Raw genomic sequence first — 15573 nt, forward strand, 5'->3', positions numbered from 1 at the left:
GAATTTATTACATTAATTTATCTCCTAAACACAGAAATAGAGAAGAGGCTTGCCACTTACCTGTTCTGTCTCAAAGATGTCCCGAAGGTGCTCAAGACCCAGGCTTTTTAGGAACTGGGTAATGTTCATGTCAAGACCAGAAACTATTAAAGAAGAAACAAATCTTTACATCCTATACATCTGAAGTAACAAAACCCAAAACAAAACCACCTTAAAAAAAACCAAACAAGCAATACCACTGATTCTCTCAAAATTCCAAACTCTGATTCTTTTTACAAGCAATTTGTCTATGTCTGTAATAAACCATCTACGTTCACTGTCTGCAAGGCTCATCATCATTCCCTCTTCAGAATCAACTAATTAAAAGCACTAACCATCTGTGACAAATGCAGGTTCATACTACAAAGAGCAGGAAAAGAAGGGTGGGTATATTTTTGCCATGTGACCCCCTTAGATTCTGACCTAAAGCATGGACTCCAGATACTAATCAAAGCGTTTAAAAAGTCTCTGCAAAATCCCCCAGCCATCACAATCATAACTCCTTCATCAAAATAATTCTCATTAGATTTTCTTTAAAAAGTCAATGAACATCTGGGCACCTAATCAGATCTGCATTTGTAGTTAGACCTAATGACTGATAGCACACACAGATGAACAGTTAATAGTGAATAGCTAACAAGCATCAGACACTTTAAAACACAGATAACAGTTCAAATGGTGCAGTATTTTCTGGCTAGTCAGAAATGTTTTTCCAATAAACCAAGACCTATTTTGATACTAAACTACTGTACTTCAGGCAATGTAAACTTGTCCAGCAGCAAATGCACCTTCTCCTTCCTTCCTGTCAGTTCCTGCTGCTCCATCTCCAGCATTTGATGCCCCTCCTACAGCCAGTTCTGCCAGTGGCCCCGTGAGGTTATCTATGCTGCTGGCAGCAGAGAGGCAGGACGGTGTAGATGCTGGTGAGATCACAGAGGCACTAACAACAGTAGCTTGAGGCTTGAAGCATGTAGGCAAAGCTTCTGGAGGCATTGCATCTATCAGCAAAGCTCGGATATCATCAGCCTGAAAAACAGAAAGAACACCCAACAAGAGGTCCTACTATCACAAGTTACTGATCTCTGAAAATTATTAATTATTTTATTTGATTGTTCTGTTCCCCATTAGAAAGAAAAGTGCCAGCTTCTGGTACAGGGGAATTCATGGTGGCAAGAATATTTTGATTTAGCACTCAAAACAGGTGAATCAGGTTCTCCCCATTTCTAGAGGTATGTAAGAAGCTACATCTAATTTTTTTCTGGCACAATGACTTTGTAAGTGCTAAAGCCAGGGAGAACAATGTAGCAACTTTATTTGAAATCCCTCAGAACCTAGGACAGGAAATGCCACTCCTTAATTTCTCTGTCAGGCTCAAATTAAGATGCACTGGAACAAGGTTTCAGTGGAAAGACTATCATTGCTTTTGCTATAATCACATCTCTTGGGTTAGAATAGAAAAAGAAAATACAAAGACAGGAGCTCAGGAGAAGTATGATCTGAGCTAACAGTTGGCTTTGTTGACTAAATTAAACAACACCCTTATCTTCAAGAATTTCCTCCTTAAAAGTGCTTGTAGAACATGATTAAGACATCCTTATTTTCCCCCAGAGAAATCCAATAATTTTCATATCCTTCATCACAAAGCAAGTTTTCTAGAGTTCAGATTACTCTGGAGGATATTTCTTGAACTCTCCATAAATAAATCAACAACCCTAAAAGATACTTGCACTGAGATCAGACACAGCATCCAATTTGGTTGCATTATCTATTGCATCAAGATTGTTTAAGCTGGGGCATACATGTTCATGTAACTTTATTAGGCTTTTAAACCATTTACAAGAAAGTTTACAGATGCCAATTTTAGAAAAATTTGATAGCCATCTACAAATTTTGGAGATAGAATGAATTCTCTGGAATGTTGTTTTGGAGTTAATTTTTAAAAAGGAACTGAGGTAATATGGAGGCACTGAACGTAATAATTCACTAAATGTTCCCATTCCTCTAAAGGCCCATGTGGTGTTCCTTCTAGGTTCAAAGAAATAATCATCAACAGTACACAGACTGACCATCATCAGAGACATTTCAGAGAGTTTCATTTCTGGGAATGAGGAGATTGATCCCAGGACTGAATCCTCAAGAAGCAAACCTTAAATCACAAGCCATGCTAAGATTTCAGCCAAAGGAAAACGCCTGGTTCCATGGATAAAAAGACACAAAGAAGCACTCAGGAGATGCCCTTCTCTCTCCACTTCGGAACAATGGAAGCTGAGGAATGCTGATGCCATGGAGCCAAAGAAATGAATTTAACATGCAGAGTACATCCTCCAGAGCTGTCTGTGGCTGGCTAACATGAACTTACTGTTGCCAGGTCTAGTGGTGTCTGACCCTCTTGGTTCTTCATGGTTGGATCTGCTCCATGAGCTAACAGCAGAGCACAGAGCTGTGTCCTTCCTTTTTGTGCAGCTTCATGCAAAGGTGTGAACGCCCATTTGTCTGTTGCATTTACACATGTATTATATTTGATCAAAAGTGCTGCTATGTCCACATGCTGGAAAACACAAGAACATCTTAATCAACATGACACTGGTAAAACATTCCTTTTTCATGATGGAGGTAAAGGTGCCTAGAGACTCTTGTGGTTTCTCTTTCCTGTAACTCATTCTGCCTCCTGTGTCACAGGAGCAGCACACTTCTCCAGATACCAATTTATACTGCAGCTCCACAGTTACCTGTGTCTGTCGGTGCACTACCAGATCGTTCACCAGCACGTGAAAAATTGGGATCAGGCACAGAAGTGGATTTCTGTTTAATCACCCCAAATACATAGCATGAAGTTTGTGCCATGATATTTAACCCTGCATAAAAAAGCTATATGTGGACAAATTTGAACTGGTAAATTTACAGGGCTGCAACTTCAGTGACACAATACTTGAAGCTCTGAAGATCAATGTGTTTTGCTACTGAGTCACTCCTGCATGTATACAGAAGTCTTTGTTGCACTTTCTTTCTTGCAAGACTTTGAACTCATGTGTTGCAGCACAAATCTGTTCTATCTTCAGTCATATTTTATGAAAGCTGTAATTGATAAAATGTATTATGAGTGTTACAATGAACAGCTGTTTTACATAGGTTATAAAAGTAATGAACCTATAACCCCATGATTCCATCAATATACTGTCCTTCAAGTCTCCCAAGTAAAAATAATAGAAAACTGACAAATGAGATTTTTGCCTGCCTATAACCAGTAGATCTTTCTTGTGCAAGACAGTAAAAAAAAAAAAAAAAAAAGCAGGTAGTCAAAATGAGCAGGTAGGAGTATGAAACACTGAAATTGTAAGCAGAAGCACAAAGAATTGCCAATGGATTTCCTTTTTCCTCTCAATGGTAATTAACTGATTCTTTGCAGCTGTCATAAAACAGGTTGGTCTCTGAACAAGTGTGGTTTGAAAATACTGCAAAATTAATTTTGCTTCTCTGCCATCTTTTAAAGCAATTGCTGCTCCTTGATTTTTCTGCCACAGAAAGCCCTATTGAGGAACAATGAAGTGCTGTGTGGGAGAACTAAGGAAACTTTGTGAGGAAAAGGCAGAGCCTGTGAAACTTGCCAGCTATGAACTTGTGAAACCAGTACTCAACTCCTCTCTACCTCCCATCACAGAGATCTGAACAGGCTGATGACAGCTCAGAGAGAAGTATGGGATGCCAGAAAAGGTATGCAGCAACTCTTAACTAAATAAGCTGATGGAAAGACACCAAACACTGCCTTTTAACTAGAGGATGCAAGGCAACCAGGTTAGATCAGCATTATGATTTTCAGAAATGATAATTGGCTAAAAGCAATTTCTGACATTTCTCTATGCCAATAAGAAATATTTCGAGTTTGTGTAAAATGTGTGTTTTGTTTTCTCACACCAAAGAAAAAACCACAGTATTTCCAACAGAATTTATCTCTAGATCTTAGCCACATCCCGGGAACAAATGCTTATGACAGATGCTGATAAACATTATTACTTGGTATTAAGACCCTGTAACATAAAAGAATTCTGTTTCTTTCTAATCTTTCATCAGGATTTGGGGCTTTTTGCTCTTTGGGACACTGGGATCCCAGAGTGACATAAAGAACCAATACAAAGGATGCAGATTGAGTTCCATTTATCTCTTTTTATAAAAAGGTGAACATAGCACTTTTTATTTCAATTGCTCTCAAACAAAAGCAATCATGGTTCTGTTATGATCAACTCTCCCAGATTTTGCCGTACTTGCGCCAGGGCCAGGTAAATAACAGACAAAGCATATCATGAGACCATCATGAGCTTCAGATCCTCTCTCTGACTGCATGCACAATGCTAGGAGCTAGGAGCTTCTCAAGCACTGTCTAATTGTTTACAAGACACTTTTTTCTCACCCAATCCACAACTAACAACTGCTTAGAAGCAATCTATTAGGCATCTGTGCAACTGCGACACAGATGCTTAACTCCTATGTGGAGGAAAGAGGGCCTACCTCATCAAAGATGGTTTGAATCTGTCATTGCACCCCTCACGGTAGCAGATGGCTTGCCCTGGAGGACAACCACATTACAAACACAGCAGTCCTTCAACTCTAGCAATAGATTCCCAAACACCAACTGTAACACACCTCCACTCCCTGCCATCATCTGCACAGGATCTCCTGGCATTTTTCTCTTCCTTCCATCTAAGTCTTTCAGAGACAACTAGAGGTCTTTTCTGTTTCAACTATTATCGCAAACCATTCAATCCTGTGCATCTGCTTGCCTGCATAAAAGCTACATTGTAGTGATCTTTCCAAATTGCAGCATTTAACTGCCACACTTCAGCTGAATCTGTGTCCTATTTAATGTGTAGGATTGCAACTAGGACTCACAACAATAACTTAGCTCAACAAATATTTCATCAAAACCTGAACTGTGTTCACAGCAAAACAGCTGCAAAATAACTGGCTTTGGATATGACTTCAAGGAGTCCCTTGCTGTTCTACTCACGGCAAGACTACCTGCACCTACCCCATAGGATGCTGCATTGTGCAGGGGAATTAATCCTCCTTTGTCCTGGGCATTAACATCAGCACCATGCTCAAGAAGGTATTCAGCTACTTCCAAATTGTTGTAACCAGCTGTAGAAAAAGCACAGGAAAATAAATTAGGTATTAGGAGATCTAAACTAAAGAAAAATATTAGACAGAGAAGCTAAGGCAATTTTTCAACTGCAAAAGTTCCTCTTCCCTAGTAATTGTGTTACCTCCTATAATGCAGGTGCCATAGTTAACTCTTTGTACAGGACAATACTCTGTGAAACTTCCTATACCAATCCTGATTTTGGCAAATTACATCTGTATACTTACCATATATATACAAGTCTTGAAAACCTGGCATGTTACCCACCTGCAAGATGCAGTGGTGTTGAATTTCTTCCCTGGGTGTCTCTGCAATTGATATTTTCTTGAGTACACAGCTTCTGCACTCGTGCCAGGCACCCCTTCTTGGCAGCATCTAGCAAGGCAGCGTCTCCTCGCAGTAAGTCCTGGATATCTGTGTCTCCTTCTTTCACCAAATCTAGAGGAGTGTTCCCATCTCGATTCTTTTTTGTTGGATCAGCTCCATGCTGCAAAGAGCAAATGGAATGTTAGCGTCTCAATCATACACAGAGCAGTGCACTTAAAGTGTGTCACTATTTTGCGAAACAAGATGGGATTCTGCAGACCTACCATAATGAAGTAGTAATTGTATAGATCTGTAGGCACATGCAAATAAATTCAGAAGGCTGAGGTCTAAAAACACTAGTCTTAAACACATCTGTGTGAATCTCCATTCCACAGGCAAGAATGGCAGCCGTCTGCAAGAGCTGTCTCTGCTCTCTACTTGCAACTGAAGTATGTTCAGGAGCATTTCCTGCATACAGCTATTTCTTACTGTCACAACATCATGAAAGGAAAGCCAACTGCAAGCATGTTGTGGCTGGTCCTCCCCTTCTCCTGAAAACCGGCAGGAATCAAATGGCTGGCAGAGGTATTTCCCAAGCACAACTTTCTGAGCCAGGCTCTGAGTTTTACTAAATGTCACCCTGATATTGAAAGGCACTTGTTTCAGAAGGAAACTAGCAAAATACTCTTCTCCACACTTTCCAAGAGGTAATAGCACCATTTAAAGTAGTTTACAGCTCTTTGGAAGAAGTGAAAAAAAATTTTGGTAGACAAGAGGAGTTGGATGACTACTGGAGTGTATCTGTGCTGGTAAAACATGTAGATCAGGTAGTGATAAGAACACAGTACTGGAGCACACGGGGATGAGAAGGGGAACATACAAATATGTAGAGCATATGGTTTGAGTCATGTCCACATTTGGTTTTGTGGGAGGACAGCTCCTTCCCAATTCCCTCTCAGCAGCAGTGGGAAAAAACAAAGAATAGATAAAGCAGAGGCAGCTGCTAGTGCTATAGTTCTCGGTCTGACCTCTTCAGAATAGTCAAGCACAGTGGTCCAATCCCTGCCAGCAAGTCTACCCTGCCATTTCCCACTGGACTGGGAATGGGAGAACAGCAATGGAAGAACAGAGGGAATTAACTTCTTTGTATTTGGAAGCAGTACAACTGCTCATGGTGTAAAGGATAAATAGCAAGGGGCAGAAAGGGACAGAGTATTGATTACACAGAACCACAACTCTGGTTCTTTTAGGAAGAGACCATTCTTTGCACAAAGCTTTCTAGACTACAATGACTTCTCTAAGATATGACCTGAAATCCCTTACTTTAAAACTCATCAAAATTGGAACCATTCAAATATGCCCCAAAATTAAGATCTGAATGAAGAGGCAGTGTCTTCTGACACCCCTTCCAAGGCATAGAAACAAGTGAAGGTGGTAATTTCAAAGAAAGTTGATTTTAAAAGACACTGTCTCCAAAATTGCTGTTTATTTTTGTTCCTTCTTCAAGCAGACCAGGAGAGAAGGAGCACAAGTCAGGAGGAGTCAAACTCAAGAGCCACAACTCAGCAGAACTGACAACACTGCCAGCTGGCATAGGAGACACAGTAGGAGAAACCCTGAGTAAACTGCCGTGTGAGCAAATACCCACAGACACCCAGAGGCATTGCATTTATGTCACCTTAAGGGCATATTTAGCTCTTATTTTGTGAAAGAGCAATTGAAAAAAAAATAAATTTCAGCACTTTTCTATTTCCTCTTGTACATCCATTCAGGAGCCTCTGAAGACAAAATATGGGTAAATTCCCTGTGGAATGACCAGAAGAGGCCAGAGACCTCCAGCGTCTATAACACAACACTATGCTTGAGAGAATACAAGTGTTCCTATACCCTGAGCTAACATCTCTAATAGAGTGTTACTTCCAGGCCACCACTATGCCTACTCCACAGACATCTCTTAATATCTCCTGATTTCTGCTGTAGATGTGTTTCAAACTATCATTCTTCTCCCTCTGACTACTTTTTTGGTAATCTAGTGAAAAAATTAATGATACAGGAGGGAAATAGTGGGGCTTTGCAGCAGCAAATGAAAAGTGGCTAGGGAAGATCCTCATTATTTTAAGACTATCCATATTCTGACATTCTCCTGTTTTAAATGTTGTGCTTCAGAGGGACATAAGGAGGCAAGGCTGAAAGAGGAAATAGGATTGGCAAGAAATTCTACTCTAGCACCCCCTTTCACCCTCCCAGGGCAGAATCTGACCTTATATGATAAGAAGTTTCTCAAACTCATGTTTCTCACTGGAAAAACCTCTGCATTACCTCATGCTTTTTCCAGGTTTTTCCTCTAAGTATAATGAATATTTATGCCATAGTATATTAACATGCATTTCCTCCAGGAGCTTGATAAATTACACATTAACATAACTGTTTTAAATATCTCTCATACCAAACAGCATCTAGGACCCACCTTCCGCTATTGCTCTGTAACATACTCTTGCATAAGTATTAAAAAAATTTACTTAAATGCAGTAACTATTTTATAAAGGGCTGGATAAGACAAGGTAGTAGGGAGTTCTCATTTTTACATGAATTCAGCTGCTTTTTCCAGTTTCAGAGTCTTGTCCTACTTGGCTGACAGTATTAATACACATGCTGGAAAAAGTACTTGTACTGATGATTCTTTTCCAGTCAATGATATTACACAAGAAATCACATAACAATTGCAAGATGAAAATTGATTCAAAGATACCACAAAGAATACAGTAATTTCACAACTATAAGGCGCACCCTTTTGACTAAAATTTTGGCCCAAACCCGGAAGTGCGCCTTATAGTCCAGTGCATCTTATATAATGTACAAAGTTCGGAAATTTGCCAATCCGGAAGTGTGAGCTGCGAGCCCACCGGGAGCTGGCAGGGCCACAGCAGCGGGGTGAAGGTGGGGCCACGGGGCCGTGGCTGCCAGGTGGAGGTGGGGCTGTGGGGGCGCGGCAGCTGGGTGGAGGCAGGGCTGCAGTGCCACGCCTGCTGGGTGCAGGTGGGCCCATGGGGCCTCAGTGCCATGGTGGCTGAGTGGAGGAGGGCCCACAGGGCCATGGCAGCTGAGTGGAGGTGGGGCTGCGTGGCCGCAGTGCCACGGCTGCTGGGTGCAGGCAGGCCCATAGGGCCGCAGTGCTGCGGCAGCCAGGTGAAGGCAGGGCTGCGGTGCCGTGGCAGCCAGGTGGAGGTGGGCCCATGGGGCTGTGGTGCAGCAGCAGCCAGGTGGAGGCGGGCCCACGGAGCAGCGGTGCCGCGGCAGCCAGGTGAAGGCAGGGCCGCAGTGCCGCAGCAGCCGGGTGAAGGCAGGGCTGCGGGGCCGCAGTGCCACGGCTGCTGGGTGAAGGCGGGGCCGCGGTTCCATGGCAGCCGGATGGAGGTGGGCTTGGGGGGCCCGTGGGTGTTGGGAACAGGCAGGCCCGGGGGCCCACGGTTGCCAGGTTGAGATGGGGCCTCAGCCAGCAACCGCGCGGGGGAAGCTGGGGGCGGATCCTCACTGCAAAAAAAAAATGCGCCTTATAGTCCGGTGCGCCTTATATAATGTACAAAGTTGCGAAATTTCCTGACTCCCAGGGGTACGCCTTATAGTCCAGTGCACTTTATGGTCATGAATTACTGTACACTGAATGCAGTTAAGTTTGCATTAATTAATCTTCAGAAAAAGTAAATATATATGCATTTAAAGATACATCTGAGATCTCCAGCACATACTTTTAAAAGTAGTTTGCAGATTTCATATTTTCCTTTTGCTGCTGCTTCATGTAGAGGTGTAAATTTCCACAGGTCTGCTACGTTGACAGAAGCACCATGTCTCACTAAGAGTTCAGCCACTTCGTAGTGTCCATAAGAACAGGCATTGTGCAGGGGTACTAATCCACTAATCAAAGAGAAAGCATTAATAGCTAGAGAGTAAAATCCTATATGCAATCAGTAGATAAAACTCCCACTTTCACCAGACATTATTGTTATCTTTCAGTCTTCCCAGTTTTCATGGTTTTATTTTTCTATTAAAAATCAATTAAAATTTAATTATCCTCCTTCAGTTCTCATCCAGAAGACTTTTAAATACTGAGCAAGCCCCAGTGTTACAGTTTCCACAAGCAACTCCAATGCTGTTAATAACAGACAAAAATTAAATTGCAAGACTCACAGTCATTCTGAGTTGGGATATTTGAGTGTAAATTTCAAGAAAATATAATGTGTTTGAAGTGCAGTTATTAGTAAGTACTGCACATCTAATAGATATAGAAAGATATCCAAAAACTTCTTCCAGGGTAAGCCTGAAAATCCAGTATTGGAAATTTATTATCCTCCACCCTGAATTAATATATGGAGTAAGAGAGTGAACATAACCACTGCTGCTTCACTATTAATACAAAAATGTGTAAATGGTTAATATAATTTAACTGAATATTAACTGTAAAAATAAGTAACTTAATAATAAAAGCTAACAGAATTAGAAAAAATGACCAGAGATAACCCTTGTATTTTATCCCATTTTACTCAAAACTAATTTTAGATCACCTAAAACAAGTTAAAGGCTGCTTTTAAGCAAAACAAAGTCTCCAAAATGGGCAAAAAGAAGAGAAGCATCATGTATTACAGTGCCAGGTATGCACTTGATAATGGCTTTTCCAGAAAGCAAATGTGTAATGGTCTATAAATCTCTCTACAGCACAGGAACAATGCAGAACAAGAAGGAAAGAGAAAAGTTTTCAAGAGAAAAACATGATGGTCACTGAAATCTTAAGCAAATTAATAGGTGGGATATAAGTCTCACACTAACAGAGAACAGCAGAACATATCATGGAATGAAATGTACCCTTTATCTTTGGCATGCACATCTGCTCCATGATGCAAGAGATACTCCACCACTGATACACGGTTATATCCTGCAGCAAAGTGCAGTGGTGTTGAATGACGGCCTTCCAGATCTCTGCAATTCACATTCTGAGGGCTGCAAAGTTGCTGTGAAGACAAAAGAACCCAAAATCTACTACAGAACTAAAACTAACAAATAAAGAACTTCCCAAAACCAGACATCAACAACAAAATATGAAACAAACAAACCTAGAAGAAAATAACTAAACTACTACCTTCAAAGGCACCAAAACAAAATTTGATCCACTTATATTACACAAATTTTTTGAAGTATCAGAAAATTTCTTTCCACTTATGCAAAGTTAAGAAAAATAGCAGCTCTAAATTTAGAGCTGGAAGTACTTCTATAACAAAGACTTAAACGATGGAAGCAGTGTGAAGATGTTCATAATGTATAAGAAAGGCTGAACCTCTACATCATCAAGTACCCTGTTCAAGGCCATGTAACTTTTTCCAGATATATTACCATTCCTGGCCTACACTGCCTTCAGAAAACTAGAAATATATAGATTAGCAGTCAAAGGAGTTGCTGGTGCATAGAACTGCTGCTGTTTGAATATTAAAGTATATCATGTTGAAGTTCAAGGTGGGAAATTATGCACAACAGTCTATCTGCAGTCTGTTTTGTCCACAGACCAAGTATCAAAAAATAGATCAAACTCTCCTGTGATGCTGGGATTCCATGGCCTGACCCTTCACCTTCAGATTAAGGATGGTTTAAAACATGGAGTCTGCTACCTATTAACAGCATTTGCTTGCCACCTGATTGAATCATGCACCAAAAGGCTTATTTCTACTAAACTGTGATTCTGAGAATCACAGGGTCTGCTTCAAAGAATTATGGTTAGTCTGAGTCCATCAAAGACATGACTTGTGTGAAGGACTGGCAGAATGAATAAGCAGAAACTCAAGAGAAACACACCTCGGTACATCTTAATGTACTACTTTCTAGAAGGAAGAAAAAAAAGGAAAGATTCATGAATTCGCATTTTTTATGATTTACCATCCATTGGACACTGCTTCCACAACTCACGCAGCAGAGGCTTCCACAAGCCTTGTATAGCAATGTAAAGTAGAAAATTCACATGAACAGCTCAAACCTACCTTCACGGTTTCCAAGTCTCCAGCTTTGGATGCTTCTAACAACCGATAATCCACATCGGATGTGTGCACAGGTGTACTTTCTACATTGGGAAAAAGACAGTTTAGGATTACTTAGGATATTTAAGTTGTATTAACTTGTGCCCAACGTGTTTTCCGAAGTTGGGGAGTGAAGCTGGTCTGCTGTTACTTGCAAAAATGCAGCTGGGGATGTGATGTCCAAGTTCAAATTGCCAAAATATCTGAATAACGAGCTTTAGTTTTAGAGCAAATCAGTCAGATTTTGACTCTAAAGCTGACATTATTCTGCCAACATTCTTCTCCCTCAATGCACATACATACATTCATGTGCACATTTTAACAGGTAACACTACTCATGTAACCAGCTACATCTCAGGAGTGGGTATACTTCAAAACAGTCCTTCCTTGCACTGCTGTAAAACGCTTTTTCCTTGTTTAGTCCTGTTTTAAGACAATATTGTTGAAAACACTAGAGGAAATGGAGTTTCTAGCTACCATGGGTCTTCTCATCTACCTGGATACCTGCCTTTGAATTACTTGCTCTGTAGCTATTGATGCAATTATTCTTCTCTGTACTAGTAAAAATTCAAATGTAGTGTGGGTAAGAGGATGCAAACCCTTAAGCACTTACAGTAATTTCACGACTATAAGGCGCACCCTTTTGACTAAAATTTTCCCCTGAAACCAGAAGTGCGCCTTATAGTCCGGTGCGCCTTATCTGATGTACAAAAGTTGTGACATTTGCCACCCCGGAAGTGCGAGCCCGCCGGCATCGGGACAGCCCCTGCGCGGGGTGGCCCCGCCGGCATCAGGGCGCCCCCCCGCACGGGGTTGGGGAAAGCCGCCGGAATCACAGTGGCCGCCGCGCGGGGGGGACGAAAGCCGCCGGAATCGGAGCGGCTGCCGTGCGGAGAGGGGGAAAGCCGCTGGAATTGGAGCGGCTGCCAGGCGGGGAGGGGGCAAGCAGCTGGAATCGGGGCGCCCCCCCGCACAGGGAGGGGGAAAGCCGCCGGAATCAGATCGGCTGCCACGCGGGGATGGGGAAAGCCGCCAGAATCACAGCGGCCACCGCACGGCGGGGGCGAAAGCCGCCAGAATCAGATCAGCTGCTGCGCGGAGACGGGGAAAGCCGCCAGAATTGGAGCGGCTGCCGCGTGGAGAGGGGAAACGCCACCGGAATCGGAGCGGCTGCCGGGCGGAGAGGGGGAAAGCAGCCGGAATTGGGGCAGCGGCGGCGGCACGGGGCAAGCCTGCCAGCATTGGATCATCCAGAGCGCCAGGGGACTCCCAGAGTGCGCCGGCAGTGCGGGGTTCCCGGTGCACCAGGGAGCACGCGACACCCAGAGCGCCAGGGAACTCCCGGAACAGCGGGGCCCTGGGGACGCTGCACGGAGCGGCGGCGGGCATAGCCCGGCCCTGCCGGGTACAGGCAGGCCTGGGGGCCAATGGCTGCCGGGTTGAGGCGGGGCCTCGGCCATCAAGCGCGCGGGGGAAGCTGGGGGCGGAGCCTCGCTGCAAAAAAAAAGTGCGCCTTATCGTCCGGTGTGCCTTATCTGATCTACAAAGTTGTGAAATGTGCCGGCTCCCGGGGGTGCGCCTTATAGTCCGGTGCGCCTTATGGTCGTGAAATTACTGTACTTGGAAAACCGTGGAACCCTCTTCAAATATCTATTCATCTTTTTAATGCAAGATATAAACAAATTGTTATCTAAGCACTATCCAAAGCACTTTTACAATAAAATCTTTTTCTACTGGACAAGCAAGAGATTTGAAGTAAAAGTGCAAACAGTTTAGCAACTATCAGTGTTTTTCTGCCGGTTACACTTTGCTTGTCACTGCTGCAGTACAGAGTACCTAACAGGTTGGCTGATGCAGGGGAAAAGGTTTCTTACATGCTCAGTAATATTCCAGTTGCCTTGGAACTTGCTACCAAAAGAATCCCAAACTCCCTAGATGTGCCTTTCTACAATCTCCTTGTACAACAGCATGTTCTAGATCTAAAAGATAGTAATTTTCTTCCCAGTTTGCACAACATCACTGAACTAAGCAGAGCTCTTCCTTTATTTATTTTCTGACAAGTGTCACACAACACATACCATAGTTGTGTGCACTTGATGGTAGAAAGGAGAGATGACAAAACCACTCTAAGTCTCTGGCAATGAGAAAGAAACAAGATTCAAAGCTGTAATGGGAGAAGCTGAATTTCAAATACACAGGCTTTTACTTTTACCCACCACTTAAGATCTGTTGCACAGCTTCATTTCCCATCTGTGCTGCTGTGAAGCCTTGCAAAGAGATGATGGATGGATCAGAGCCATAACTCAGCAACAGCCGGCAGGTTTGTAAGTGCCCTGCTAATGCAGCCCTGTGCAACGCTGTTTGACCAAGCGTGTCCAGCGCATTCATCTGAAAAAGCAGTGGCAATATAAAACAAAACACTATTGTAATTAAAAGGTTACACCTGTCCCTGTCCTTATTAAGAAGAGCAATAAGAAGAATTTTCTGGCATACAAATTTAGCTATCAATTCTTCTGCACTGCAATTAAACAAAACCAAGTGAAAAAACAGGCAAACACTCCAAAGGAAAAATAATCTACTACAGAGGTTTTCCTGTCTTTTAACAACACAGGTTATTTATTTGCATGGCTAACAGACAACATAGGATTCCCTAAAACCACGTTTTAATAATGATCAAGTTTTTGACAAATTTGATTAAAACCAACCTTGTTCAAGAAAAGAAAAACTATCACAGGAGGAGAAAGAGGTAACTTGACATAAATTGTTACCAAAAAATTCAAAGATCTTACAGCTTTAACCATTAATCATTGTCAGAAGGAGAATAACTCAACATTACCCACTACCAAGAATTAATGCAAAAACAAAGATGTCAAATTAAGAATTCTATGAAGGAGTGGAGGGAAAAAAAGTTGGATACAAACATTTCCTCCTCACTTTTAATGCCTTTACATGAATGTTAAGTATAACTGGATGTAATTCTTCTCATTACAAGGTTGTATAAACAGGCAAAATGGAGTATCATTTTCAAGGAGTATGATATAATAGAAACACATTTGTCTGTCAAGATCTAACAGAGCAGCTAAAGAACTAGAAGCATCTCTCCCAGTGCACTATAAAAATAGGAAGGGAATAATAGAGAGCTTTAAAAAGTGGAAAAATACCCCCATGAAAATAACCTTTCAAGAAGATACTCCATACCGAGCACCGATTCATGACAAATTTAAATGCAAATGCCCAACAGCTTTTTTACCACTTTATGAAACACAGAGCTACTCTATATTCTCTGCAAGCAACTCAATTTGTTATCTGTTTCCAAGCCTACAGATTGCAGGCCGTGAACAGCATGTATAATAAACTCTGCTCCTGTATAAAACCCACCTTTATACCTTCTCAAAATCTTTGTGGTGACAGCAAACAAAGGTTTTGTTTGCTATTTCTCACCTAAAATGCAGCATGCAAACACCATTACCCTTCCATGAAACCAGTGAAAAAGCATTTTGGTTAAGCCACATATTCTATAACTAAAAGAAATTTAACTAAAACAAAATGAAATTAACTATGTAATGATCTACTACCAGATAGGGTAAAAAAAAAAAGTACAGTGATTTCACGAATACAAGCCGCACTGAGTATAAGCCGCACCTCTGGGTGTTGGCAAATATTTCATTCTTTGTCCATAAATAAACCGCACCTGAATATAAGCTGCTCTGTCGTTCGCAGCGAGGACCCGCGTGCAACAAAGTTGCCAAATAGTAACAGAACTGCGGCATGGCGGGGTTTACTGGTTCAGCTAAGGCTGTGCAGGCTCGACCCGCTCGGGGCTGCTGACGGGGCCAGGTGGCCCAGCTCGGTGGGGCCGCTTGGCAGGGCTGCTCGGGGCCGGCCGCCGCCTCTGGGGTCGCTCACCCCGGCCCGGCTCCCACTGCAGCAGCTACGGGCGGGCACGGAGCACACGCCCCGCTCCCACGGCGAGTGGGCACGGAGCACCCCACGCTCCCGCGGCGAGCGGGCACGGAGCACACGCCCCACTCCCGCCGC

General features: G+C 42.6%; 1 protein-coding gene across 1 annotated transcript in view; it reads right to left on the reverse strand.

Moving 5' to 3' along the window:
- The window catches only part of TNKS (tankyrase), a 172371-nt gene that overhangs the window by 18803 nt on the left and 137995 nt on the right, over window positions 1-15573 (reverse strand). Inside the window, exons 12-20 of the mRNA XM_033061301.2 lie at window positions 13752-13923; window positions 11500-11579; window positions 10337-10482; window positions 9226-9391; window positions 5441-5660; window positions 5063-5172; window positions 2399-2587; window positions 828-1065; window positions 61-143 (exon numbers count right to left, since the gene is read on the reverse strand). Of these exons, the coding sequence (XP_032917192.1) occupies window positions 61-143; window positions 828-1065; window positions 2399-2587; window positions 5063-5172; window positions 5441-5660; window positions 9226-9391; window positions 10337-10482; window positions 11500-11579; window positions 13752-13923 (1404 nt within the window). The remainder of the gene's footprint in view (window positions 1-60; window positions 144-827; window positions 1066-2398; window positions 2588-5062; window positions 5173-5440; window positions 5661-9225; window positions 9392-10336; window positions 10483-11499; window positions 11580-13751; window positions 13924-15573) is intronic.

The sequence above is a fragment of the Catharus ustulatus genome, chromosome 5 (assembly GCF_009819885.2).
Source record: "Catharus ustulatus isolate bCatUst1 chromosome 5, bCatUst1.pri.v2, whole genome shotgun sequence".
NCBI classification, from domain to species: Eukaryota; Metazoa; Chordata; class Aves; order Passeriformes; family Turdidae; genus Catharus; species Catharus ustulatus.